Source organism: Podarcis filfolensis (assembly GCF_964270895.1).
Source record: "Podarcis filfolensis genome assembly, chromosome: Z".
In the NCBI taxonomy this organism is placed as follows: Eukaryota; Metazoa; Chordata; class Lepidosauria; order Squamata; family Lacertidae; genus Podarcis; species Podarcis filfolensis.
This window is the reverse complement of record NC_139617.1, coordinates 4,407,930-4,435,082: the sequence shown is the minus strand read 5'-3', so window position 1 is coordinate 4,435,082 and position 27,153 is coordinate 4,407,930. Positions and strand designations below refer to the sequence as shown.

General features: G+C 44.2%; 2 protein-coding genes across 8 annotated transcripts in view; both read left to right on the top strand.

Moving 5' to 3' along the window:
• The first annotated feature begins 2,436 nt into the window (after positions 1-2,436).
• On the top strand, positions 2,437-12,375 carry RBMX (RNA binding motif protein X-linked). Of its 7 annotated transcripts, none has more exons than XM_083595626.1 (10): positions 2,437-2,575; positions 4,579-4,705; positions 4,891-4,997; positions 5,717-5,885; positions 8,313-8,432; positions 9,071-9,185; positions 9,803-9,928; positions 10,022-10,117; positions 11,194-11,279; positions 11,773-12,375. In XM_083595626.1, exons 2-10 carry the CDS (start codon positions 4,597-4,599, stop codon positions 12,081-12,083), a joined length of 1,239 nt encoding a protein of 412 aa, XP_083451752.1. In that variant the 5' UTR covers positions 2,437-2,575; positions 4,579-4,596; the 3' UTR covers positions 12,084-12,375. The 7 variants fall into 7 exon arrangements, with proteins under 7 accessions (XP_083451752.1, XP_083451750.1, XP_083451751.1 ...); XM_083595624.1 differs by having other exon boundaries at positions 11,179-11,279; XM_083595625.1 differs by having other exon boundaries at positions 10,016-10,117.
• Positions 12,376-18,590: 6,215 nt separating this feature from the next.
• ARHGEF6 (Rac/Cdc42 guanine nucleotide exchange factor 6) overlaps positions 18,591-27,153 on the top strand; it is a 75,796-nt gene continuing 67,233 nt past the window's right edge. Inside the window, exon 1 of the mRNA XM_083595596.1 lies at positions 18,591-18,838. Within this exon, the coding sequence (XP_083451722.1) occupies positions 18,674-18,838 (165 nt within the window). The 5' untranslated portion in view covers positions 18,591-18,673. The remainder of the gene's footprint in view (positions 18,839-27,153) is intronic.

The window sequence follows — 27,153 nt, the reverse complement described above, 5'->3', positions numbered from 1 at the left end:
TTATTCAGTTTCCATTTACAACCTCCGACTGAGGCAGTGGCGGTGGGGCGATGCACATCGCACATTTACTGGTTCAGTACCTTCAGTATGGTCTTTACAATATTTTCAACAATGGTATAGAGAGAGGGTAAACCATTGCCCAAAGTGATATTCCGAAAACTCCTCAGCAGGGATACAATGGTACCTCAGGTTACGTACTTAATTCGTTCCAGAGGTCCGTACTTAACCTGAAACTGTTCTTAACCTGAAGCACCACTTTAGCTAATGGGGCCTCCCGCTGCCGCATGATTTCTGTTCTTATCCTGAAGCAAAGTTCTTAACCTGAAGCACTATTTCTGGGTTAGCGGAGTCTGTAACCTGAAGCGTATGTAACCTGAGGTACCACTGTGCAAAGTTCCAAACCTCTCTCGGGTACGCTGAGTTTCCTGGGCATTGCCTTAAGTCCCACAGTCAAATTTATTTTATCCATCTTTCGTCTATGCCTCCTTTTCTCCCCTTAGGGTACTGAGACTCTTTCCCCCTTATTGCCCACTTCTGGAAGCAAAGGCTTGGAGAAGCATGGCGTTGGGGTAATCTGGCTGCCAGTTGGACCATGGCCTCCTTCAATGCACTGGTGAGGTCTGGGTAAGTCCTAGACTGAGTGATGTTAGAGACAGTCACTTGACCTGTGATCAAGATCTCAAGGTTTATGTCATAGGTGCTTTTCCCAACAGGGGTTCCTTCCCCTGTGAAGAGGTGGCAGAGGGGTCCTTTTGTGGGTCCCATCAAGTACAGGTATTGATGGGTAAGGTTCAGGGCTGTCAGGTTCCAGGAAGTGATGTCCCCTGTGGAGTATTGGTCCAAGGTCACAGCCACTGCTACCAAGAGCAGGCCTTGCCTCTGGTGACTTGGTGTGTGCGCGGAGATCCAGCAGTTGGGGTAGGGAGCTTCTCTGGCCACCTTGCTCCACATCTGAATATTTCCTCCTGGTCCCAGGAGCAAAGAAGATCTTGCTCCGGGTACAAAGGGGTTGGGCCAAAATGCCTCGGTGCAGTGCCTAGGGGATGCAGAGGGTCATTGGTTTTCAGAAGTCTCATGTCCTTGGCAACCCCCTGCACCTCTGAGGCCCGGTGTGGTCCACTCGGGGTTTTGTGCAGCCCCTGCGGAGTGAAGCCAGCCTTCCAGGTATTCTGGCCCTTCCCAGTCGTTGGTTACTCCAGTGTCTCAGAGGCAACAAAATTGCCATAGGAAAAGTCCTTGTAGGTGGGTTTTCTGGGGCTGAGAGTCCATTCAAAGGCATTGGAACCCCAAAATTAAGTTCTCTGTGGGGTGGTTGGAATCTGTGTAGATATAAACAGCTCCCCCATTGTCCACCTCTGTCCAGTTTGGGTGCTTGGTAACTTCCCCTTGGCTGTAAAGGAAGTAGCTACCGTTCGTACATCGCAGGCGATTTTGTTGATTATCCAGGGTAAAAATAGCAGTACCCAGGCGGATGTAATGTCTGTCTCGTATAAAAAGTTCCCAGTATTGAGTTCCTTGGAGCTGGGGTGTCAGTGAGTGTCTGAGCAAGGCTCGTAACTCAGGCTGACAGAAGTCAAATTCTCCCATTCGATCCATGTTTGACTTGCCCCTGCAGTCTACAGTGTCATAGTCAAGGAAATTGTAGTCCGTTTGTAGACCTGGGCATAAGTCCAAGGGGTGTGCACATGTGAAGTCCTGTTTCTGCATGATTATCGGTGCTGATGTGAAGTTCCGCTCTGCATACTTTTATTAATTAAACTGATTTTATGTTGCATTTTGTGTGTATTCACGATGTCATTTGTAGACCCAGTAGGTGGCGCTGTGGTGCTTGAAGGTATTTTGACAGTTTGTGAACGGCAGAATATTGACAGATCAAGTATACGGCAATGGAAAGTCAGACAGAATAGAAAATCTTTTGGCTACATTCTTCCAGTTACATTTTTCTATTCTAGTTACATCTCCTAGTGTAAGAAAACACCTTTTAGAAAGATACAAAAGGGCAATACATTTGATAGAGTCCACAGTTGGATTCCTCAGCTACGTTCTTTAGTGGTATTACAGCGATACAGAAGTAAAAGATACAAGTAAAAAGATGCATTCTTTGTTAGCATAGAAATACGCAACACTGAGAGGTTCATTTATTAACTCCCCTCTCTGATCAGGGCTTCTCTTATGACAACATACTGTATTCTTGTGCTTGTGCTGATTGAGCCTTCCTTCCTTCCTTTTCCTTCCTTCCTTCCTTCCTTCCTTCCTTCCTTCCTTCCTTCCTTCCTTCCTTCCTTCCTTCCTTCCTTTTTCTTTCTTTCTTTTGCACACCCCCCAACAGTTCTACAGAGCAAGCTGCAACACACCCACCCACCAACTGTTCGCCAGAGCAAACGGCCCTCCTCCTATCTGAAAAGGCCACGCCTCTCTTGCCTGGTGTGTCCCTGCTTGCCCCGCCCCCTTCTTTTCACTCCTACATCCGGGCTTTCTGGCCTCGAGACGAACGTGCTGACGTCAGATATATAAAGGCTCTCGGCTCCTTTGTTCCTTCTCAGTGCGTCGTTGCTGATCTACTGGCGGTTTGGAGGTAAGCTCGCGCGGGGGGGGCGAGAGAGAAGCGCACGCGCGCACGCCTTTCGAATCGCCCGCGCTTTACTATCCACCCCCTACACACACCGATTGCTTACACCGGCGGCAGTGAGGGTGGGGGGAGTTTCGCCTTCTGCGATCTCCCGTTTATTCCTTTTTAATTCCGCACACGCGCACGCCCTCTCAACGCGCGTTCCTCTCATTCATACGGAGGCGCCATTTTAAACCGTGAGGGAGGGGCGGGCGGGGGCCGATTGCCGCCTTGGGCCAGCCCTGAGGGAAAAGTGAGCCGGAGGGGGAGGGGAAGGGGGGCTGGGCTGGGCTGGGCTGGCAGGGAGGGAGGGAGGGAGGGAGGGTCGCCAAAGCCGCCATTTTGCGATCGCCTTCAGCCCCTCCTTTGTGGCCCCCTCCCCTTTCTCCGAAGTGCGCATCGCGCGCGAGGGCGCCGGGTGGGCGCTGGAAACCGCGACTGCGCAGGCGCGACTCGTTCTTTTCTTGCGTCTTAATGGAATGCGCTTTCACCCCCTCCCCTATTCTTGGCGGTCTCAGCGTCGCGCATGCGCGGCCGCAGGGTTAACCTGAATGTGGCCTTTTGTCATTTTGGGTATATTCAGTTGCTTGCTTTTCTTTAATTTCCGAGTTTCCCTCCCCCCTCTCTATTGTAGCCAAGAAAGGCTCTGAGAGGCTCACTATTATAAAAGCATAAATCTCTGATGGCAGCCGCTGTCCTTGGGCTTAAGAGTCTAAAAATAAATTTTCAAAGGTGTAGGATGGAGGAGGGGAGAGCAAAAGCCTCAAGTGCAAGTTTGGGGGAAGGGCTGTAGCTCATTGGTGGAGCAGGAGGTCTCGGGTCCTGTCCCCAGCATCTCTAGGCCGGACTGGCAAAGACCCCTGAAACCCTGGAGAGCAGACAATACTGAGCTGGATATACCAATCAGCTTACTGTGTTGGACCTTGTTGAAGAGAGTTTTTTTAAATCCTGAAAGTTCCTCACTGAGCCTTTAGCCAATAATGTTGTGATGGTAGAGTATAGAAACATTGCAAAGCATACATAGTGGTGGTCTAATATATTCAGAAGTTACTTGTTTATATTATTGTTTAATGAACAGTTCGATAGAATTCTGAATGTATTCCTTGTCTCAATAAAAGGGCTAAGGAGTTTCCCCGCCTTCCTTTTAATGGGAAAAAAAATTCAGGTGGAGGGACTATTTAAATATCCCTGTGGGATATTTCTGTGTAATATACCAAAAAATAATGCAAATGGATACAAAAAGATGTAAGGAAGTATAAAATAACATAAAAAGAAAAAAGTAACAACTATTAGTACAACAGGAAAAAGAAATGGTAAATACAGTGGGAAGTGATGGGGGAAGTCTTATGTATATGAGTAAGAATGTATGGTGAAAGGAATTGTATAAGTTTGAATAGATTTTTATTAGTATATTTGGACATACCATACAAAAGAATGTTTTGTTATTAATCAATTTCAATAAAGTTTTCAAAAAGCAAAATAAATAAATAAATATCCCTGTGGGAGACAGCTCCCTTTGTAGTAACCACTGTGGTGCATTTTCAACCTTTTTCAGTTTTAAAAAACCATAGGGGAGCTGTTGTATTTTCTTCCCCTGTGAATGTTTCCTTATCTTAAATTAGGTTTGCTTTTCTTTTTTAAAAATTGTAACAGTTTCTTGCATTAGAGCTTTTGCTTGCAGGTAGTAATTAAAGGGCCATTGTTCTGGATTTTGGGGCACTGTGTTTGTAGTGTCAATATTTGTTCTCAATTAGATGCGTTTAAGCAAGGCCTTGGTCACCACAGAAAGGATGCTGCCATTTCTGTTTAGCAACTAAGGGCATGGACAAGCTGATAAGAACCATCAAGCCCTAATCAGATTTTTCAATATCTGCATATTGCTGTCTGAGGAATTATCCTGTTGTTTTGTCAAATATTTCCAAAGGACACAAGCTTCTCCCTTGTTTCAAGTTGAATGTGTGTTGTTCCAGATCCCAAACTGTGTCAAAATGGTTGAAGCAGATCGTCCTGGCAAGCTGTTCATTGGTGGGCTGAACACAGAGACTAATGAGAAGGCTCTTGAATCTGTCTTTGGCAAATATGGCCATATAGTAGAGGGTAAGCACACAGCCTTTTTAGGGCATAATATTAAGTTAAAGGTCTGCTTTGATGAACTTAACAGCTTTGATCAGTTGAAGTGATAGAGCTTATACGTCCTCTAAGAAGTTCTGAGCAGGCTTGTGTACAATTTGGGATACATCATTCTATGATGAAGGTGGAATAACACTTTTGTCTTTCTTCAGTTCTCCTTATGAAAGACCGTGAAACCAACAAATCAAGAGGGTTTGCTTTTGTTACCTTCGAGAGTCCAGCAGATGCCAAGGATGCTGCCAGAGATATGAATGGAAAGGTAGTAACTAATGTGTTAATTGCAGAGTGTCAAGCTGAGTGTGATTGAATTGATTGGTTGACAGAGTTGCTTTTATTCAGTTAATGAGACAAGTTCAGTGATGTGTTATAATGGAGTGAATGCTTGGGTAGTAGCATTTAGGGATGCTAAGGGAATTTGTTTAAGGATGTTAAGGGTTAGCTTTAAGACAAATAAAGCCTGATGGCATATTTTCCTCAAGAATGCTAGTACGGGCATTCTATGGGCTACTCTTAAATTAAGAACGAAACTGGATATCTCAAGAACTGCCGAAATAATACAGCATTGTTTTTTTATTGTGATGGCTCAATCAGTTATTTCTAGAAAATACCTGTAGAGACTGTTACTTTTTAATAACATGCACATCATGGCAAAACCTTTGCTTCTGAAAATTGGTTTGAATACACTTGGAAACTAAAGATCTAGAAGAATTGTAAGTAAACAAATAAGATTGACATACTGAAAGCATGTAGCCGTAGAATATGGGTGTTCAATTTTTAAGTTGACCTTGGTTGGTTAAATACTTGAGTGGTCTACAAAATGTGGTTAAAACAATATATTCATTTTTTAAATTAGGTTTTTTATCTGCATAATACCAAACCAAATGTATTTGCGAGAAACCAGAGCAGGGATAAGAACTGAGGCACTCTGTCCTACAAAAAGCATTTGCAATTAATGCTGAGTTAGATTCCTTTGTTCAGTCTTTAGACGGAAGATCAATTAAAGTTGAACAAGCTACCAAGCCATCCTTTGAAACCGGTAGACGTGGGCCCCCTCCCCCTCCAAGGAGCAGAGGTCCTCCAAGAGGTTTTAGAGGCGGAAGAGGTGGAAGTGGAACACGGGGTCCTCCTTCAAGAGGGAGTTATTTGGGTATGTGTGTTTTCCCATGTGTAATTGTGCAGCATACAAGCCACTGCATAGAGAATGCTGGTTTACAGCTTCCTCTCAAAATCAAGACACAATTAGGACTGTGCAATACCTGGTTTTCAACATTCTTATACAGTGGTACCTCGGGTTAAGTACTTAATTCGTTCCGGAGGTCCGTTCTTAACCTGAAACTGTTCTTAACCTGAACAGGTAAGCTAATGGAGCCTCCTGCTGTTGCGGCGCCTCCAGAGCACGATTTTTGTTCTTATCCTGAAGCAAAGTTCTTAACCTGAAGCACTATTTCTGGGTTAGCGGAGTGTGTAACCTGAAGCATCTGTAACACGAGGTACCACTGTATATCAGCAGCTAAATATTGTGATATGCTGATACATTCCAAACATCATGATATATCTCAGCTGCTGCTTTTCTCCACCTTAGGAGAGGAATAAACAGCCTAGATACATATTCAATGCCCTGCAGTTAAGTAAGGCCCCATATTGCCTTAAACTGCTTGGCTGAGGGGCAAGAAGCCCCTCAAAATGTCTGAAACAGATACCGCTTCAGACAATTTACCAATATATCACCTAGCTCTAGACACAATACAAATGATGAATTTCTGGTGGTTATTTTACCCTTTTTGGAAGTTTGGAAAAAGATTGCCGTGCTGCTATTTCACAGGATGAATGCTGTTCTTGTGTTTGATGTACTCAGGTATAGAGATGAAGCGAGCGAACTTGTAGGCTTGCTTAAAACATTGAGGTGTATTTTGGAAATTGGTCCAGGAGTTAATCTCATGTTAAGCAAATTGGTGATATGCCTTAAGTGAAATTTTGCAAGCTTAGACAAAAGTTATTTTATCGATGTTTTGATGTTGTTCTTCAATCAGTGTTTGATGTTTTTTTTGATGTTGAAACAGTTTGTACTGCTCCACACAGTTGGTTTATTTAATGTTTTAAACAAAGGTGAGTTTCTTAGTATTTGCGTATACCGTATTTTTCGCCCTATAGGACGCACTTTTTCCCCTCCAAAAATGAAGGGGAAATCTGGGTGCGTCCTATGGGGCGAATGCAGGCATTCGCTGAAGCTTGGAGAGCAAGAGGGGTCAGTGCGCACCGACCCCTCTCACTCTCCAGGCTTCAGGAAGACATCCGCAGCCTAGGCAGCCCTGTGGGAGTTCCCGCAGGGATGTCTAGGCTGCGGATAGCAGCCTGCTTCCCGGAGCGTCGGGCGCCCTGAAAGCAGAGCGCCCGGCGCTTTGGGAATACATCCGCAGCCTAGGCAGCCCTGTGGGAGTTCCCGCAGGGATGTCTAGGCTGCGGATAGCAGCCTGCTTCCCGGAGCGTCGGGCACTCTGCTTTCAGGGCGCCCGGCGCTTCGGGAACACATCCGCAGCGTGGGGAGCACTGCAGCAGTTCCCCGCAGGGCTCCCCACGCTGCGGATAGCAGCCTGCCGCCCGGCGGGTGGGGCACCCTGAAGCAGAGCGCCCCTCGCGCCGGGCATACATCCGCAGCGTGGGGAGCCCTGCAGGAGTTCCCCGCAGGCCTCCCCACGCTGCGGATAGCAGCCTGCCGCCCGGCGCGCGGTGCACCCTGAAGCAGAGCGCCCCTCGCGCCGGGCATACATCCGCAGCGTGGGGAGCCCTGCAGGAGTTCCCCGCAGGGCTCCCCACGCTGCGGATAGCAGCCTGCCGCCCGGCGGGCGGGGTGCCCTGAATCAGAGCGCCCCTGGCGCTGGGCAGACATTGGCCAGCCCCACAAGCTCGGGGGACAGCAGGGAGGCACAGCGCCGCCATCCCGCTGTTCCTCGACCTGGTTCAGTTTCTCCAACCTGCTTTGGGGGGGGGGGGGAATAAAGGAAAAAAAAATTTCCTTTATTTCCCTCCCAAAAAACTAGGTGCGTCCTATGGGACGAAAAATACGGTAAGCTATTGGCAGCGATTTTTGCTGTTTATAGCTGTCCTGCATTATTTGCTGTTTTGAGATTAAACAGTAAATAGCAATTTGAATATTTTGTAATCCATGGTCTTGCTTTGTTGAACTCCAAATTTTAGAATTGAAGGTTTGATTTGATTGATATTTGTCTTCTACTTTTCCCACAACAAATGTTGAGCTCAAAGGGGGTCACAAAATTCATAGTAACATTAAAAAACAAGTATTGCAATCCCTGTAATAACAAACACAGCAGCAAATAAATAAACAACAAGTTCATTAAAATAGAACAATAAAATCATAGTAGTTCAAATTATTGGAAATAGCTGCTGAGAATCAGTTCTGTTCCAAATGAAATTCTCTCTCTGGGAAGGGACAGTGCAGGAATATTCTGTGTGTATCATGGGTACTGCTACAGTAGTACATTGTGCTCCCAGTGAGGCAGATCTGTCTGAGGAATCCTGTTTCTGTTATCTAGCTGACACATTGCTGCTCTTTTAGGTTCTTCTAGAGGCCCTCTACCGATGAAAAGGGGTCCACCCCCACGTAGCGGTGGCCCACCACCTAAAAGACCTGCTCCTTCTGGACCTGTTCGTAGCAGTAGTGGAATGGGAGGCAGAGGTAATTTTTTTATCACTTTGATGCCAAACAGCATGTAAATGTAATAAAGTATTTTTTTATTGTCCATTGCATGGATCCACAAATTTGTGGTGGTTGGAGAAAGGCTTTTACAACTGTGCTGAGTTTTACTGGCACTCAGAAATAGCAAGGTAGTTGTGCTGCTTCCAGGACCCTCCAGCAGTGCTATGTTGGGAGCAAGTCCCCGCAAGTGTCTCTGTGTTAGGGCAGATACCCCTTGCTGGATTAAGAGGTGTGAATTGACACTCCTTAGTTATGCTGGATGACAGCAGTGTTCAGCATATCTCCACATGTGGGTCGTATGCAACACATTTAAAAAGGATTCTTGAATTGTAGAATATGGGCTAAATACTCACTAGTCAGCCCTTGTCGATGTATGCTTAGTTTGACTAGGCCTCTGTTTACAAGAACTGAAAGCAACTTTACTTTCAGTATAATGTAGGACTTTGCTATCTCTTCATCTTGCTGATAGAGGTTGTGTTGAACTTAAACCACCACAGAAAAGTTTGATCCAGTATGGTGTGGTCTTATCTCATGGTGGGAACAACTTTCTTTACTAATACCTTGTTTTCAGAAGGCTTTATTTCAAAAATATTTCATTTTCTGCTTGATTACTTAAGCACCCCTTTCACGCGGTAGAGACAGTTATGGAGGACCGCCACGCAGAGAACCACTGCCATCACGAAGAGATGTCTATTTGTCTCCAAGAGATGATGGTTACAGTACTAAAGACAGGTAAAAATAAACCCCGTTGGATATTTTTCAGATCAAGGAACTTAATTATTGAACTTAATGCATTTTGATTGCAGAAGCAGTGATTTAATGGAAAGGGTGTAAGGGGAGCACATCTCTGGGACATTTTTTGGACTGGGCGTGTCCCATCTGTCAGGACAACCAGACAATTGATTTGTTCTGGCAAATCAATGAGATAATGAGGCTTTCGGTGTTTACTGTTTATGAACAATTTGTTATCTGCATAAAGGAAGAAAGAGGAGAATCAAAGTGGCCGGCTATTTTAACTGAATTTGTACTTAATGCTAGCCATTTAAATTGTAGCAAGTAATTGTAGAATTGGTTGTATTTCTTATTTAAAGCTAAATGCTAATCAGAGATGTTAACTCAGGTTTCTGCAACCTAAGTTTAAGATGCTAGTGGCTACACCACCTTTTGAAGTTCAGTATTCTATGACTTGTCAGCCAAGTCTAATTAGATGTTACGCTACGTCACCTCCACTTTGTGGTAGGGTGTCCGCTGCTGCATTAGGACTTTGCTTGAGCGTATGGCTGTGAGCTGTTATGAGGAGCTCCTGCACTTCACTACCGGAAAAAATACTTTAGTTTTCATTTCCATAGCTATTCAAGTCGGGACTATCCAAGCTCCAGAGACACAAGAGATTATGCCCCACCGCCAAGAGATTATGCCTACCGTGATTATGGTCACTCCAGTTCACGTGATGAGTACCCCTCAAGAGGCTACAGGTAGCTAATGTTCGATTTTGTGTGTTGTTGAACAAATCTCTCATATTCCATTAACAAGCTAGTCAAGCTCATTGTTCAATTGGCAAGTTCCAGAGACACAAAGGAATATACTCCACCTCCAAGAGATTATGCCTACCGTGACTATGGTCATTCCCGTTCACGTGATGAGTATCCCTCAAGAGGTTACAGGTACTTAACGTTCACTTTTGTGTATTCTCAAACAAATCTTTTAATATTTCATTCAACAAGTTAGTCAAGCTTATGTTTCAGTTTGCAGTGTGCCTCTTTCTACTTGATTCAAACAATAAGCACAATAATATAACAAGTGTCTTGTGGCACCTTGAGCAGCTTCATTATGCCAGAAGGTTTGGTGGACTACAGTCCTTTTCATCAGACACTTTTGAAGTCTTACCATACCTACTTGCAACTAAGGATAGTACTTCATGTGTCAGTTGAAGTGGAATGTGGTCCATGGAAGCTTATGCCATAATAAATCTGTTTATATTTAAGGTGCTACAAGAACATATATATCCCTCTTACGTTACAGAAGAGAAACCAAATCTCCATACCTCACATGAACAACTGTTGGCTTTCTTTACGCAGTTCTAAAGCCACTAGTGAGCCATGTGAAGGTGAATAATGTAGGTCTATGGGAAGCTATATGTCATTATTTTCTAGAGCACCATCTATGTTTATCAGGGATGGGGCAGATTTCAGGCTTTTGGAATATACTTTATTTGAAACTAAAACCTAGGAATCTATTAACAGGAACCTAGTGTAAATGATGTACTTGGAATTAAAGAATTTTGAGCCCAGGAGTTCAACTGAACAACGCTGGGCCACAAGCTTTCTACATTTTGCTGCTATAATTGGGAATCACAAATCTTTTCTGATCTACTAATAGATCCAGATCTATCTTCTGACTACCACCCCTGATATTCATGATGATCTGCAAAGAACAGCTTTGGCTAGTTCTTACCCCAAGCGACTTATGTAGACACAAAGGAAATAGTGGGGAGGGTAACTGAGGCAAGGATAGATAGGTCTTTGATTATTTTAGTTATGTGTACTTAGACTGAATCAGGCAGGGTATTGGGACTAAAGGGTGGGTCATCTCAAAACCACTTGGATGGGAGACTACTTGGGAACCAAATCTAAGATTCTTTTGAGGAAGAACAGGGTATAAGTGAAAGGACTACCTTACTCTGTGCAAAACTCACCTAGCGATGGCCTGTACTAAACCCCAGCAGTTATTCCTCTTACAGTGATCGTGATGGCTATGGAGGGCGTGACCGGGACTACTCTGATCACCCAAGTGGGGGCTCATACAGAGATTCCTATGAGAGTTATGGTAAGTGCTTATTTTGAAGGTCTTAAGGGATTCAGTAGGCCTCACTCTTGACTTAATAGACTGCATCTACTTAAGTGGGGAATTGACATTCTGGGCTTGTCCACTGCAGTGAAAATACACCGGTACTTCATTTTTAACAAAATGATTGAATTACAGTTCCCATAAACTAACGAAGCAAAAGTTCAACTGTTCTGAATTGCATCTATCACTGGAAAAAAAATGGTGGAATTTCTGCTGTAAAAATACAAGCTGTTCTGGAATAATCCCAAAAAGAGCTGCCTTGAGAAATATCATCGTCTTCAAACAGCCTTTATTTCGTTCAATATCCAATACTCCCCTGCCAAATGTCCCAACATGTGAGATTATATTAAAACTTTCAGTTAATACAAAAGAGTAACAGACACCATTGATACAAATTCTTTTAAACTCAGATGTAAAGTTGTGGTGATATGATTTATAGTGTTGTCCTATTACCTGACCATTGAACCTGCAGGTAACTCACGTAGTGCTCCACCTGCACGAGGGCCCCCTCCATCTTATGGTGGAAGCAGTCGCTATGACGATTATGGGAGCACCCGAGATGGGTATGGTGGAAGTCGAGAAAGTTACTCAAGCAGCAGAAGTGATGTCTACTCAAGTGGCCGGGATCGTGTGGGAAGACAAGACCGAGGCCTCCCCCCTTCTATGGAAAGGGGTTATGCTCCTCCACGTGATTCTTACAGCAGCTCCAGCCGCGGAGCACCCAGAGGTGGCGGCCGTGGAGGGAGCCGCTCTGATAGAGGCGGAGGCCGAAGCAGATACTGAAACCTTTTAAAGTGCTGGACCAAATCAGTTTTTTCCTCCAACAAATGAAATGTGGAAATTCTTTCCTTACTCCAGAGGACTACTGAAACATATGTTTTTATCTTTTTTATTGTTGCTTGTTAAGTTCCCCTCCATTACTTAATGTTTTTTTGTGAGGAGAAAGTAAACTTGTTTTAATTTCATTTCAAAATTGTTAATATTTGTCTCAGAAAGCAGATGTTAATGTATGACATTTTTAGCCTGTGTACTAGTGTTGTAACTTTTTAAAGTAAAGGTTAACCCTGAAATGCAACGCTCTCACCTCATCCATGAAACCGGCAACCCTAAGGCTTCCCATACAACGTGCAGCCATCTAAACTGGCCATGGATCGTTCTACACATGCAAACGTGTGCCTTCTTTCTAGCAAACCCATTTTAGCTTTTGGAGGGTGGTGGGATGTGTGCCAAACTAAAATGTTAAAACATCCTCTCCATGCTGAAATGCACACAATGCTCCAAAATAGAAAATTTCTTCAGTCTTGTGTAAAAATTCAGGATACCATTCAGTCATTAAATCAAAACGACATACGGATAATGCTGAATGTACGTTGTTCCTTTCTACATATTTCATTTGGGAATTTGCAAGAACATCACCCCCCAAAATAACATATTAACCTGTAGTAAGCAAGCTACAGATCTGTAAGTAAGAGGTTTGGCCAGTTCCATCAAAGAAGCTGCAAAACGGTACTTGCTCTTACTGTTTCAAATTTTTGCAATCCTGTAGTGTCTCATTTTTAAAGGAACATCTTTGACTCCAAAGGCAAAATGGAGAAAATAAGATAAGCAAAGAAGTCTTTCTCTCCAACTTCTGAAAGGCTTATGGCTTCATATAAACAAGTTTCAACTTTCAGCATTCCACAACAGATTTAAAGCATCAAATGCGTGTGAAACAGCAAAGATGGTAAGCAAAGCAAACTAGTTTTTCAGTCTAGTCAAACTGAAACCAGAACTACTGTCCTTAAATACGGTAGGACATGCTGTACATCATGGCAATGGAAGCTTTTAAATTTTAAAGCAGCACCCAATGGAAAAACTGCTGGATAGCCTTAGGCGAAGCCTTACAAATTCAACATAACCTTATCTTAGATGAAACTGTATGGCACAAAGCTTTTGAAAGCAACACTAAGAAAGCAACTCACTGTAGACAAACATTTCTTTAAAGGGTTGGGAGGGGTTATTTTTTGCCCACTATGTTTCGATGAAGAACTTAAAAAACAACAACTGCTTGTACTATACTATACTATACTAGGAAATTAAAATGCTAACAAATCAGAAATTGGCTTAAATAGCCAAAATCTATACCAGCTTGGGGAATTTCAGACAAGCCGTTAATACGAGCCTGATGTTTAGTTGGATGCCTGACTTCTTTGTACTAAGTCGGGTGGGCAGTTTTGATACAAATAGCAGAACCTGTGGCAAGTTGTCATGACCCAGGTGCAGCCAGGAAGTCCAAAAGATGCTCTTGAAATGTAGTAAGACTTGAAGACCTCCAACTAAAGTTCTGCTATAATCCTCAAAACATGTGCCAGTCAAGTTATGGATTTACCATGAAAAGCACCATTGGAAAGGAAATGAGAATCCATAAGCCATTCCAGTTCATTCCAATCCAGTGAACCTTCCACCTCTCAAACTTAAAGCATTAGCGCTTGAAGCAGGTTAATTGGCAAACGCAGGGGTTCTTGCTGTGTTTCTGGGGGTGGTTAGGGGCTTGGGCACTTTGTGCTAGAATAATTTTTCATGCCTGTTTTAATTGTTGCAGGATGACTGCTGTTTTTAAGATGTGACCTGGTGCATGGCAGTGCTGGTGGACAACATGGATTTCTACTCCGATAGTACAACAGGTAAGCTGTGGATTAATGCAATGTTAGGAACACTGCATACTTTTTGCAAATTGAAGATGGGCAGATAAGAGTGTATAACTTAAGTTGCTGATACCTTCAGTGAAGTTTGTGGTGAGTTCTTTGCTGCTCAGTTTGGGTAAATAAATAACCACCCTGTTTTGGAATCTAGCCTTTGCAATTTTTGAAGGAAGAAGAGAGAATAAACTAGATTTCTTTTAAAGGGAAGCTGCGAATGGCATTTCGGGAAAAGAATATGCAGATGCCACTGATACGAGTGCAAGCTTTGGAGAGGCTCTGCTAGGAATGGTGACTTCAATACCAGTGTAAATGAGTTAATCATGCTGTCAGGGTTCAGTTCACTTGTTGCCCTGATACCTGGAATGCCCATAATGGTGACATAGAAAGCTGTAGACTTTAATCTCTGATGAAAACTGATTAAAAGGTTTGACCAGGATTTCAGACATGCTGTTCAGTAGTCTTGGGAGTATTACTATTTTTCACCTTCCACATACGTCCCAAGCTGATGGATGAAATAAAATAAAAACAGCAGAAAAATAGCAAGACGTCCGTGGCAAAGACATAGTCATCCATCTAGGGAAGCTTGCCGGAATTGAAAAAAACAACACTTCAGTTCTCTCTCTCTCCCCTACCCCACCCAAAAGGAAAGGTAGTGGGCAGATGCCATAGCTCAGGTACAGGCAAACTCTGCCCTCTAGGTGTTTTGGGACTACAACTCTCCTCATCCCTGACCACTGGTCCTGTTAGGGATGAGGGGAGTTGTAGTCCCAAAACATCCGGAGGGCCAAGTTTGCCTATGCCTGCCATAGCTAAACAGTTGCAAAAAACAAACATTAGCAGTGAGCAGAATGAGGCTTTCAGCAGTCACATTGCACCTAATCAGGATCCTTGAGTATCTAATGTGTTTGGGTTTGGCTGTGCTGTATTAGAAGAAGCCTCTTCTATCCCTTAAGGATCATGTGCCCGCTTCTGACTGTAAAATAAGACTTGATAAAAGTGTTGGGTTGTAGACCATAGTAGTTTATACAGTCTGTATTTTGAGTTTGTTATCTGCATCAAAGCATACCTATTCATGACTGTCCCTGAGCAAATCATAATTTTCTGATAACTTCCTTTTGAGACACAGCTAATGTTACTCTTTTCATCTTAGGTACAAGGTTAATTGTGGCTGACATTTGAGGAATGGATGCCCATGGAGAATGCAGCTGCTGAGCAGCTTAAATATGTCTACAGTGTTTAATGAAGACGTTTCAGAGGGAAGTCAGATCTTAAATGCCAGTGTCAGTCATTGCTGTGAGCATTGGATGTTCATAGAAGAGAAGAGGAAGAGGCCTAAATGTCAGAAGCAGCTGGATACAGATTGTTTGTGTCCTCTTACAAATACTGTGTAGCGAAAGTTGTTGGCATGTAATGTGCTACTCTGGCAGCACAATACTATATGATCACATCTTCTGCGGGAGTTTGGTTCCAGGGGTTCCATATATACGCAAAAACACTTACTCTCTAGCCTGTGGAACTCCCACACACATGAGCATCCCAGGGTTTCCAGAGCTGGCATGCAAAGAGGGCTTCAACACCCCCATCCCAAGCAAGGCAGAGAGCCTTGAACTCAATGCAAAAAAGAGCTCTCTGCCTTGCTTGCTTTTCACTTTGCAGGATTTCAACCAGGAGTCTTCAACCATGTATGTTATGTTTTGTTTATTGAAAATTTTAAAAACAAAGTTTGTAAAAATGGCTCAAATCCTGCAAGTTAAATACTTGTAACATTGTATTTGAGTCTTTGGTATGAGGCAAGCTGAAGTGTTATCTATGATAGATGTAGGATAATTTTTACAGCTTGGCAAATTTAATGTTTAGAGCTAGAAGGCAAATGAAATAAACATGCCTCGGGCATTCTCTAGAGCATTTTCAGGAAGCACAAAATTGCATGTGTTTTGAAAAGGGTTCTGAAAAAGGTGTGAAGATTGGTAATGAAGAAAACTTGGGGTGTCTTTCTTGTGGTTCCAAGTGAGCTACTGTTACAGATGTAAGAAGTTGCCTTGTTCAAACAGACATGTCCACCAGAAAAAGGTCCCAACCCCAAAATGGAGATTCTGAGTTCCACTAATCAAGATAATTGTATTAAATCCATTGTTGGAATAAATTTTTTCTAAGACTCATTTCATTGTTTCAAAGTTGTTTGTCTTTTAAATGGGGGTACTAGTTTCAGAATGAAGCACAGTGCCACATAGGCCGAACTCAAATGGATGGAGGAAATTTAGGGAGCGCACTAACCTCAATAAGTCCCTGCTGATTTAACCCTCAACCTTCCTATATGAGCCAAGAGGTCTGAAAGAGACTTCTAAACTTCTCCTGAATTTGGAATGTTGGTAATTGCACATTTTGCTAGACACCCTTGGGAGCATCAGATCTTGCTCGGTGGAGGAGGCGAGGCCCCTGTGTGGGGGGTTTCATACACATTTTTAAGCCCTCATACTGAGCTTAACTTCTGAAGAAAGCTCCAGTGATGGGCAAGAGAAGGCCTTTTGTAGCTCATGCTTTGTCTGAACCCCTTCTTGCAGGTGCAAAAGTAGAGAGGAGCTTGGAGGTTCAGTGCTTACATGAGTGTGGCTCCACAACATTTACAGCCTGTCCTTAGACAAGAATTGAGCTATAGTGCTGCAGCAGAGGAGAGTCCCAAGAAATTGACTACCCAGACAATCTTAGCAATAACTACAGTAATGATGCTTGAATTTCGGTGGAGACCAGCCAGGTTTAATGTGGTCAGCACTGCTATTGTGGAATTGTAAACTGCTCAGTGGCGTAGCGTGGGGGGTGCAGGGGGGGCGGGCCGCACCGGGCGCAACATTGGGGTTAGGGCAAATCCATGGGTTGGGGGGCGCAAATCCACGGGTTAGGGGGCGCAAATTACTTGCCTTGCCCCGGGTGCTGACAACCCACGCTACACCACTGAAACTGCTTGCTGTTTTTGAGGGGGTAACTGAAGAAAGGAAGAGAGAGCCTGCTGTTTTAAAAACAGCTGTAAGCGACCATTAGATGTGCCATGTGCATTACAAAGTAGGACGTGCTGCTGCTAAGCTGAGAAATGTGTTGCTTAAAAGGCAGGGGAAGAAACCGTTAGGAAAAAATGGTGTCGACCAAGTCTAAACACTTTAAAACAATTTTGCATCAATGCCATCACACTTCACTAAAAACAGGTTTTGCAATATAAGTCACATATTGCCCACATTTTTGGGATTGTCTTAGCAATAAATTATGTGCCCTTTTCTAGCTTGTAAAGACTGTCATTCATAAGTAGACATTTCTACACATCTCCATCCAGGCCTACAAGAGACAAGGCTTTGTTCAGCCATGCATTCTACTATAAAACACTGGAGAACAGGCCTGGTGAGAGTCTCGGGGTGCATAGGTCTGAAGGGCCACATTAAGTTCTTGGGTCTGAGGTTCCCACCCCTGGTTTAGGGTAACAGAGTGGATCTAAAGAGCAATTATCTGTTCATTTTTCTACCTTGCCCAGCATATTTGGTCTGGGTCTGAGTTCCCCTTTAAATTGGGATTAGGTACACACATTTTTGCATTGTGTGAATGTACACAGGCGGATGCATTCTTTACACACTGGGTAAGGGATCTCTTGGCCTCCAAATGTTGCTGGGCTACAACTTCCATCCCTAGGGATTGGCCATGCTGGCAGCTGTAACCTGTCATGGGAGCTGGAGTTCAAGAACAAACCACTAACCTGCATGTGTGGTGGCTTGTGCAAAAGAATACCTGCTGAGTTTGCCCTCAAGTGCAGTCAATAGTGAGTTTGAACCAAAGCTGTCCGATAGATGTTTCCTGTGTCCACACATTACAATTTTAGGGAGTATACAGCAGGAGCGGATATGTTGACTTTAAATGCAAATTTTGTGTGTTTTGTGATCTGATGCCTAAAAAACATACTTTATTTCAAACTTAAACAGAATTACAGCTGCCTTAAATATAGTTTCTTAAAAGATGGCTGCTGTCTTGAAAGTTATAACACTTCTTTAACATTTCCTGTGCAGGTCTATCTGCTGTGCAGAACAGAGTGAGAATGAAGTGACAGGGACTGAGGTAGACTTCCCTGTATCACCTCAGGACTGCAGGCAGGGGACCACATTTTTAATTGATTCCTGCATTTAAAGAGTCCTGCATTTAAAAAGCTAGAGCAGCAAGGCTGAGGCTGGGCTTAACTTGCTTACCGGTGAGCTTTTTATTATTTTTGCACAGGGGGATACTCAAGGGCATCTCCCATGATCCCCTCTACTGGCTCATTCTGCTGCAAGAGTAGTCAAGGTCTCTGTTTTATGTTAGGCGGCATGCAAAGTAAACATTTGAGAGATGCAGGATAAGGGCACCTCTATACTCACAGCAAAACATCCGTCACAAGAGCTCTTCCCCTTCCTACTTCTTCTGAAGTTATCAGAAGACCAGAAACCATTATGCAAATGCACACTAACCTGTTCCACCAGTCAGAGGAAAGTCTGTTTCTGGTAACCTCCCCCAACCCCCCACAATCAATCCGTTTGTGGCTTTAAGTGCAGAGCAGTAAGCACTGTAACCTCTACTGCTGCTCTGCTCACTCCAGTAGAAGCAGGAAGATACAGTCACGGATGTGGGTTAGGCATCGTTGCATGCAAGATCTGCAAAGCTGAAGACACTAAATCTTCAACCATGAATCCAGAAGAGCAAATCGTAACCTGGCTGATTTCTCTGGGGGCTTTAAATTCTCCCAAAATGATTATTGACGACCCTGTGCAGTTCCTGAAAACGTCTCTGAAAGATGGGGTCGTTCTGTGCAAACTGCTTCACCGTCTTCTTCCAGGATCTGTAGGAAAGGTAAGACCATGAAAGTTTATTCCGGGCTTCGTAGGAGAGGTACCATTTGGGAGTGATCCTATATATTTTCCAATGCCCTGCTGCAAGGATGTGGCCATTGCTTTAAATCTGAACCCCTGGTTCTTTCCAACAAACTTTAATATTTGCAAGAAGAAAAGAAAGTTGATGATGATAGGCATGGTCCTGGCATGCAGTGGTTGCGTTACTCTGCTAGTATGGGAGCAACAACAGGCCTGCTACACTAAGACAACAAGCCCCAGACTGCATAGAAGCAGCCAATGCTTTGTCAACTGGGTTAAAGCTGCTGTCAGAATCAGCCACCAGAGTGACTAAGGTGTCTTGGCATTAAAAAAAATGCTTTTCATAACAGCAGTTATGAAACTTTGCAATAGTTCTGTAAAGTAGGCTACTGGTGGTGTTTGTTATCTCCAAATTGCAGAAAGGAGGGGGGCAGTAATGCAGCTGAGAGAACAGTGGTTTGCCTATTTCTGTCTATTGATTTCATGGAAGGTGGTGATATGAGAATTTGAGACATAAGCATCTGCTTTATAACTGGTCACATTATTTCCTCAACCAGTAGCTTTCTGGGGCCTCTGGCAGAGACGGCTTTCCTAGTTCTGTTGCCTCTAACTGACTAGGCTGAGGGATCCCAAATGCAACTGATCCCTCCCCAAGACCCACTGATTGGACACAGCGGTGAACCCTGCTATGGAAGGAAATTGGCTTCTGGGAGGATTTCAGTAGGGGCAAATGTAAGGTTCTGCACTTAGGTAAGGTGTTGGATTAAACCCTGTGGAGGCCCCTAGGCAGTTGAAATCTCGGGGGTCCCCTTCTTGTTGGCATAACATGGAACTAAGAAAGCTTGATTGTAATTTTCTTTCAAGATCAAATCAATATTATTTTGATCCATTGTTACGGGGCTCCTAAAAGGCATGGGGCTTATTGACCAGTGTCTATTCTGCCCATTTGGTAATCTGGCACTGGTTAGGCAGGAAGAACCAGTTGCACAGATCACCTGGCTTGTAAGCAGTACATGTGAAAAGGAGCTGGGGATCTTAATAGACCAAAAGTTTCACATGAGTCAAGAGTGTGATGCAGCAGCAAAAAAAGCTAATGCAGTTCTAGGCTGCATCAGCATGAATATAGCATCCAGATCAAGATACTGCTCTATTCTGCATTGTCAGGCCACACCTGAAATCTTGACAAGCTGGAAAATGTGCAGAGGAGGGTGACCAAGATGATCCAGAGTCTGGAAATCAAGCTATATGAGGAGCAGTTGGGGGAAATTGGTATGTTTAGCCTGGAAAAGAGGAGACAGATAGGAGAAAGGATAGCCATCTTCAAATATCTCAAGGGCTGTCACATGGAAGGTAGAGCAAGCTTGCTTTCTCCTGCTCCAGAGGCTAGGACCCAAACCAATGGATTAAAGTTACAAAAGATTCAGGAAGAACTATCTGACAGTAAGAGCCCTTGGTAGAACAGACACCCACAAAAGGTGATAGACTCTCCTTCAGTGGAGATTTTAAAGCAGAGATTGAGTTGGGATTCCTACATTGCAGGGGTTTAGACTATGGGACCTTTGGGATCCTTTCCACTCTACAATTCTGTTATTCTATGAACTAGCCCCAGCTAGACACGTGTGAGTGCACTTTAAAGTTCCTGGCTGTACTTTTGCAGCCATCTCTCTACCAGCCCTCATACCTGATGTTGCATATGATGACGAGATATAGGGGTTGGGCAAATCTTGTCAAATCCAGGTTCTGTCGATTTATCCTTCTTCCATTCTTGAGTTCAGTTCTCCACATTTCCATATCTGTTTGTAATGGTAGGAAATCCTTTTGAAGTCCTTTTGAAATCTGCCAGCATTGTACTGTGGTTTTGTCCTAATATACACACTTTTGCGGGTTAAAATACAGTGGTACCTCAGGTTAAGTACTTAATTCGTTCTGGAGGTCCGTTCTTAACCTGAAACTGTTCTTAACCTGAAGCACCACTTAAGCTAATGGGGCCTCCTGCTGCTGCTGCGCCGCCGGAGCATGATTTCTGTTGTCATCCTGAAGCAAAGTTCTTAACCGGAGGTAATATTTCTGTGTTAGCGGAGTCTGTAACCTGAAGCGTATGTAACCTGAAGCGTATGTAACCCAAGCATATGTAACCACTGTATAATGCATTTTTTGTATTTAATAAAATACAAACGCAAGAAATAAAAATGCATGAAATTCTGAAGCACATTTTACACCACTATCGGCAACGTGTACACATGGTTGTGTTTACGTTTCAGAAAGTGCAACTTAGGTAGGTTCACCTTTAGACATGAACTGAATTAAGATTTATTCACTGCTCCTAGCTGTGTGTGGCCCAGATAGAGATGGGAGAACAGGCTCCCAGAGCAAATTGGGACTCCTACTGGACCAAATGCAGCTCATGGCTGGAGGTTCCCACTGCTGGTGGAGACAATATTGAGGCAGGTGGACCTCTGGTCTTGAAGCTTCATAAGTTATTGATCTGTACTGATTGCTTCCAGCCCTGGTTTTACCCTTTTAAGGGCTATGGATCAGGTTACCCGAAGGGCTGCTTACCTCCATGTGAATCTGTCCAGGCACCAAAATCTTTCCATGGAGGTTGTTCTTTGTGTTTTCCAGATAGGGACTATTGCTCTATGGCAGAGGATTCCCCCCCCCCACCATGTATATTGTTAACTTATTTTCATAACGTGTAAGAAGTAATAGTCAGCAAAATACACAGCCACACTATTATCTCTTTGAATGGCACACTGTGAGAAGTTGTGCACATTTACTGAAATCACCTTAAAGAATCATAGAATGGTTGGAAGGGATCCTGAGGGTTATCTAATCCACTCCCCAACCCCATGCCCAACACAGGGCTCAAAACCATGGCCCTGTAGAGTCTTATGCTGTATTGGCTGAGCTATTGCAGAGACAGATCCCTCCATAGATCACCATGCATTGATTGTGGATGTAATGCATGGCCTGATCCATTTGCATGTGTAATGAAAAGCAATACCAATTGGTGGCTCTATGGCAGAACTGACGCTTTGCATGCAGGAGGTCTTGATGTGGTATCAAGTGATGTGATGGGCAAATTCCTGGCCTGGTAAAAGGCAGCTGCCTATGCCTTGCCGTGGCACCACCAGGGCAAGACTTTGGAGCGGAGTCATTGAGGTCACTCTTCTGCAGAATGAGCAGGAAGTACCCTCCATGCAGCAGGGCTGGTGGCTTGCCACATTTTGGAGTTATGCACATTGCCATCCAAGAAGGAGCCCTCCATAAGGCCCTCCTTATGTCCAAAGTCTAAAATTATCTCACTGCACTGCTCTGTCTTGCCGGTATGTTTGCAACCATATGGCTCAAAAGCTCTAAGGGATTCCAATGACCCAAAGGGCCTTGTGCACACAGAGGGACACCTGGATTCTCTTCTACGAGTCGTTTGTCATTCTGTGCAGCCCTGAAAACACTTTTGCGACTGACTTTGGCTTAGGGCCCTCGTATTTACGGGACCGCCTCCTGCTCTCCCCGCAAAGGACCTTAAGGTCCATGAATAACCATAGTTTAGAGGTCCCGGGCCCTAAGGAAGTCAGACTATCCTCCACCAGGGCCAGGGCCTTCTCAGTGATGGCTCCAACCTGGTGGAATGCTCTGTCCCATGAGACCAGGGCCCTGCAGGATTTAACCTCCTTCCATCGGGCCTGTAAGACGGAGCTATTCCGCCTGGCCTTTAATTTGAATTCAGCCTGATCTTTTATTTCCCTTCTCTTCCCTCCCCCTCCCCTTTTATGAAGATTACCCGCTCTGAGACCCCACAGCTAATTCTCCCCTGGCCTCCTCGCTGGCCCAAGTAGGACAAATTCAGCCAGGTAGCCCTGTGTATTATCTAATGCTTATTAGATGGATTTACCCTAAATTCATTTCTGAACTTTGAATTTTATTGTTATTCATGTTTTTATACTGTATTTTATGCTGCTTTTACAATTAAGTGTTTAAAATTTGTTGTTAACCTCCCTGAGCCCAGTTTTTGAACTTGGAAGGGTGGGGTATAAATAAAAATTTGTTGTTGTTGTTGTTGTTGTTGATGCAATCAAGTCAATTGTGATTTTAACAGTGCAATCCTCAACAGCAATCCCACTCAATGGAATCTACTTTCGAGTAGGTGGGTGTCCCTTAAATACATGAGACCCTATGCATGTTTGTTTGGACATACTTCCCACTGTATTCAGTGGGGCTTACTGGTTTGAAAAGTCACAAGGGTCATGGCTGGTGCTGCAGTCGGGGTACCCAAACCCATTTTTAAAGAAAATGATTGTGGTCCATTTAACAGCAGCCCTCTCCCTGCAGAGGCTAGTGCTGCAGAAATGGATCCAAGAGGCAGGGAGCTTGAGGGAAGGAATAGATCAGGGTGGGTAATCAGATATATTTTTCTTAATACACATCCTGTTTTCCTGTTTTCACCAGCTATAAGGTTATATCACTGAGTAGAATCTCTAGGCTCTTTTGCAAAGCACCTGGCTTTGCAGCTTATCTCCTTCTGCATCCCAGGGCAACTGCGTAGGATGATTAACGTGAATGAAAAGATGAGCTGTTGCTGGCTGGTAGGTAGGCGCTGGGTGCTATCAGACCTCCAAGTGTCTCCATTTTCCAGGGACACTCCCAGATTTACAGACGCCGTCCCGGTTTCTGATTTGATCCCAGAATGTCCTGCTTTTTCTTAGGAAGTCCCTATTTGCATCAGATAAATATACTGGAGGGTATGGTAAAGGTAAAGGGACTCCTGACCATTAGGTCCAGTTGTGACCGACTCTGGGGTTGCGGCGCTCATCTCGCTTTATTGGCTGAGGGAGCCGGCGTACAGCTTCCGGGTCATGTGGCCGGCATGACTAAGCCGCTTCTGGCAAACCAGAGCAGCGCACAGAAACGCCGTTTACCTTCCCGCCGGAGCGGTAGCTATTTATCTACTTGCACTTTGATGTGCTTTCGAACTGCTAGGTTGGCAGGAGCAGGGACTGAGCAACGGGAGTTCACCCCGTCGCGGGGATTCAAACTGCTGACCTTCTGATCGGCAAGCCCTACAGGGTATGGTGGGACACCCCTATTTTCATTAGAGAAATGTTGGAAGGTACGGTAGGATGTCCCTATTTTCATCGAAGAAATGTTGTAGGCTATGTAGTTTTTGCACATGATCTGTGTCACTAGCATATCAGAGGGTCAAGCACATCTTCTATAGAACTGCAGCATGCAGAGGTCAAACAGACACCACCTATGTGGCATAGGTAAAGTCTTTCAGCAGCTGTAATGTTTGGAAATGCAGCAGTTCAGATGGCTGTGGGGAAACAAGGCAATGAGATTGGAGTTTGGTGGAGAATAGCACATATAGCAGCAGCGTAAGCAACATTCGAGTTTAAACACTCATAAGCCCTCCTCCCCATTCCAGCTGTACAGGAGGATCTGTGGGTCGCAGCCTGAATCAGCAACATTTGGAAAGGCAAAATGGAAAGAACTTGGCAGGAAAGAGGAAACAGCAGTGCAATAAAAGACGGTTAGAAAGATGGGATAGTAAATATTCACCCACCCAGCCTGTCCTTGGCTGTTGCCTTCCAAGTTCCTCCCTGTTCTCCAAAAAAGGGAACCTTTTAGCTGCAAAATCACTCTGATTGGCTAAATGTATACCTCAAGGGCAGGCCTGTATACTTGAGAAATGCCCCATAAAAGGATGTGAGGGTCTGGGGCGGGACAGAAACATTCAAGGTAGTGGTTGGTTGATCGGCATCCTAGACAATTTTTTTGTTGTTGAAATATACTCAGAGTCGCAAAGTGATTTCATGCTCTTTATTCAGCTCATAGTGGTGAGGAGGAATGAATGCAAGTCCCTTCAAAGTATCTGCTTTATATACATTATTTACACAATGGGCTGCACATGATTGGCTAATTCCGGAATTCTACTGTAAGCCAATCAGGTTGTGGATTCACTTCTATCTGGAGCATGATTGGGTGGTTCCTGCCAACCAATCATACTGCTGCATTGTTCTAGGACCAATCAGACTGCTGCATTCTGAATCCTATTGTTCTAGGACCAATCAGACTGCAGCCTTTTGGATCCTATTGTTCTAGGACTAATCAGACTGCTGCAGTTTGGATCCTATTCAACTCAGTACATAACAGTTGTCATGGAAGGAAGCTCAAGAGCAGGGCTCTGTGTGTGTGTGTGTGTGTGTGTGTGTGTGTGTGTGTGCAGCTCAGAGATATGGCATCGGTTTTGCATGCAGAAAGTCCCAGGTTCAACTCCTGGCATCTTCAGATAGGGCTGGGAATGTCTGCTGCCTGAAAACCTGCACAGCTGCTGCCAGCCAGTGTAGACAACACTGAGCTGGGTGGACGAAAGGTCTGGTTCAATATCAGGCAGCTTCCTATGTTCCTAGCTGAGAGGAAAGCCCAATTATATTGCACAATTAGTTTGAAACTGTATTTAATGTTGTACTTGTAAATTGCTGCAACCAGCCCTGAGACCTCATGGTGGAGGGTGGGTAAGAAATCAAATTAACTGCAAGAAATAATAATTACAAATTCTGCACTCTGGTGACCTAAATCAAGTGCCATGCACAGTCAGGATTCTGGATATGTGTGGTTTCCTCTTTATCTGCCACACTGGCTCAGAAAACCGTTACTATTTTACTGCTTCTGTTAATTCTGATCGTCTTCTAAAGCAACTACTCTATTCCAAACTTAAAAATGGAAAGCGTAATGCTGGTGGTCAACAAAAGAGGTTTAAAGACTGTCTCAAGGCAAATCTAAAAAAATGTAGTATAAACACTGACAACTGGGAAACACTGGCCTGCGAGCGCTCCAGCTGGAGAACAGCCTTTACCAAAAAGGTGTCATGGGCTTTGAAGACACTCAAACTCAGGACGCAAGGGAGAAATGTGCTAGGAGGAAGGCACACTTGGCAAATCCACACCATGATCAGCTCCCACCTGGAAACCAATGTCCCCACAGTGAAAGGATGTGTGGATCCAGAATTGGCCTCCACAGTCACTTACAGACTCATTGTTAAAACCGTGTTTATGGAAGACAATCTTACTCAGCTACAAGTGATCGCCAAAGAAGAAGAAAGAAGTGTGTGTGTGTGTGTGTGTGTGTGTGTGTGTGTGTGTGTGTGTAAGGCAGGCAGGCAGGCAGGCAGTCTGCAGGCTGCTGCAGGACACAGCCCTATCCCCCACCCCTCTAAGCAATGGAGCTATTATTAAGCAATGCCTGTGGCTTCTGAGATTTCGCCATGTCTTGCTTGCAAGCATACCTTTGCAGCCTCGAGGCTGCTGCTGCTGCCCAGTGCCTTGCTGTGGGGACTGCACTTTTCTTCACTTTAGCAGCATACTCATGGTCCTAATGCACATTGTCCCAGGTTCAGTCCTCAACAGGTAGGACTGGAAAAACACTCCTGCAGGGCTGTCCCTACCATTGGGCAGAGTGAGGCAACTGCAGGTGCTGCAGTGGAACACAATTGTCTTCTATTTGAGGACGAACCTGCTTCCCCCCCCAGGGGAACATGCAACATGACAAATGAAGCAACAACAACCAAAAAGTACAAAACCAATGTACTAAACAGCTTTAGGAAACAGCAATACCAGCAGCTAAAAAAGGAAAGTGTTGAAATGCTTTTTAAGACCTGGGTAAATAGAAAGGGTGGTCACCCAGCACATTGGGAGCTGACGTCAGGCATATTCTCCTCCAAAAAATGCTCCACAAGAAATCTCTATGTGGGACAAGAAGCTACAGTTAGAACTGGATATGGAACAACTGATTGGTTCAAAATTGGGAAAGGAGTACGGCAAGGCTGTATATTGTCTCCCTGCTTATTTAACTTATATGCAGAATTCATCATGCGAAAGGCTGGGCTGGATGAATCCCTAGCCGAAATTAAGATTGCCGGAAGAAATATCAACAACCTCAGATATGCAGATGACACAACCTTGATGGCAGAAAGTGAGGAGGAATTAAAGAACCTTTTATTGAGGGTGAAAGAGGAGAGCGCAAAATATGGTCTGAAGCTCAACATCAAAAAAACGAAGATCATGGCCACTGGTCCCATCACCTCCTGGCAAATAGAAGGGGAAGAAATGGAGGCAGTGAGAGATTTTACTTTCTTGGGCTCCATGATCACTGCAAATGGTGACAGCAGTCACGAAATTAAAAGATGCTTCTTGGGAGAAAAGCAGTGACAAACCTAGATACCATCTTAAAAAGCAGAGACATCACCTTGCCGACAAAGGTCCGTATAGTTAAAGCTATGATTTTCCCAGTAGTGAT

What these genes read in the sequence shown, in the direction of transcription:
- RBMX (XM_083595622.1), top strand. Translation starts at nt 4,597, where the DNA reads ATGGTTGAAGCAGATCGTCCTGGCAAGCTGTTCATTGGTGGGCTGAAC. An exon ending in CCAGAGATATGAATGGAAAG is followed by an intron (nt 4,998 to 5,716) that starts GTAGTAACTAAT and finishes TCCTTTGTTCAG; the next exon opens with TCTTTAGACGGAAGATCAAT. An exon ending in TACCCCTCAAGAGGCTACAG is followed by an intron (nt 9,929 to 10,015) that starts GTAGCTAATGTT and finishes TCAATTGGCAAG; the next exon opens with TTCCAGAGACACAAAGGAAT.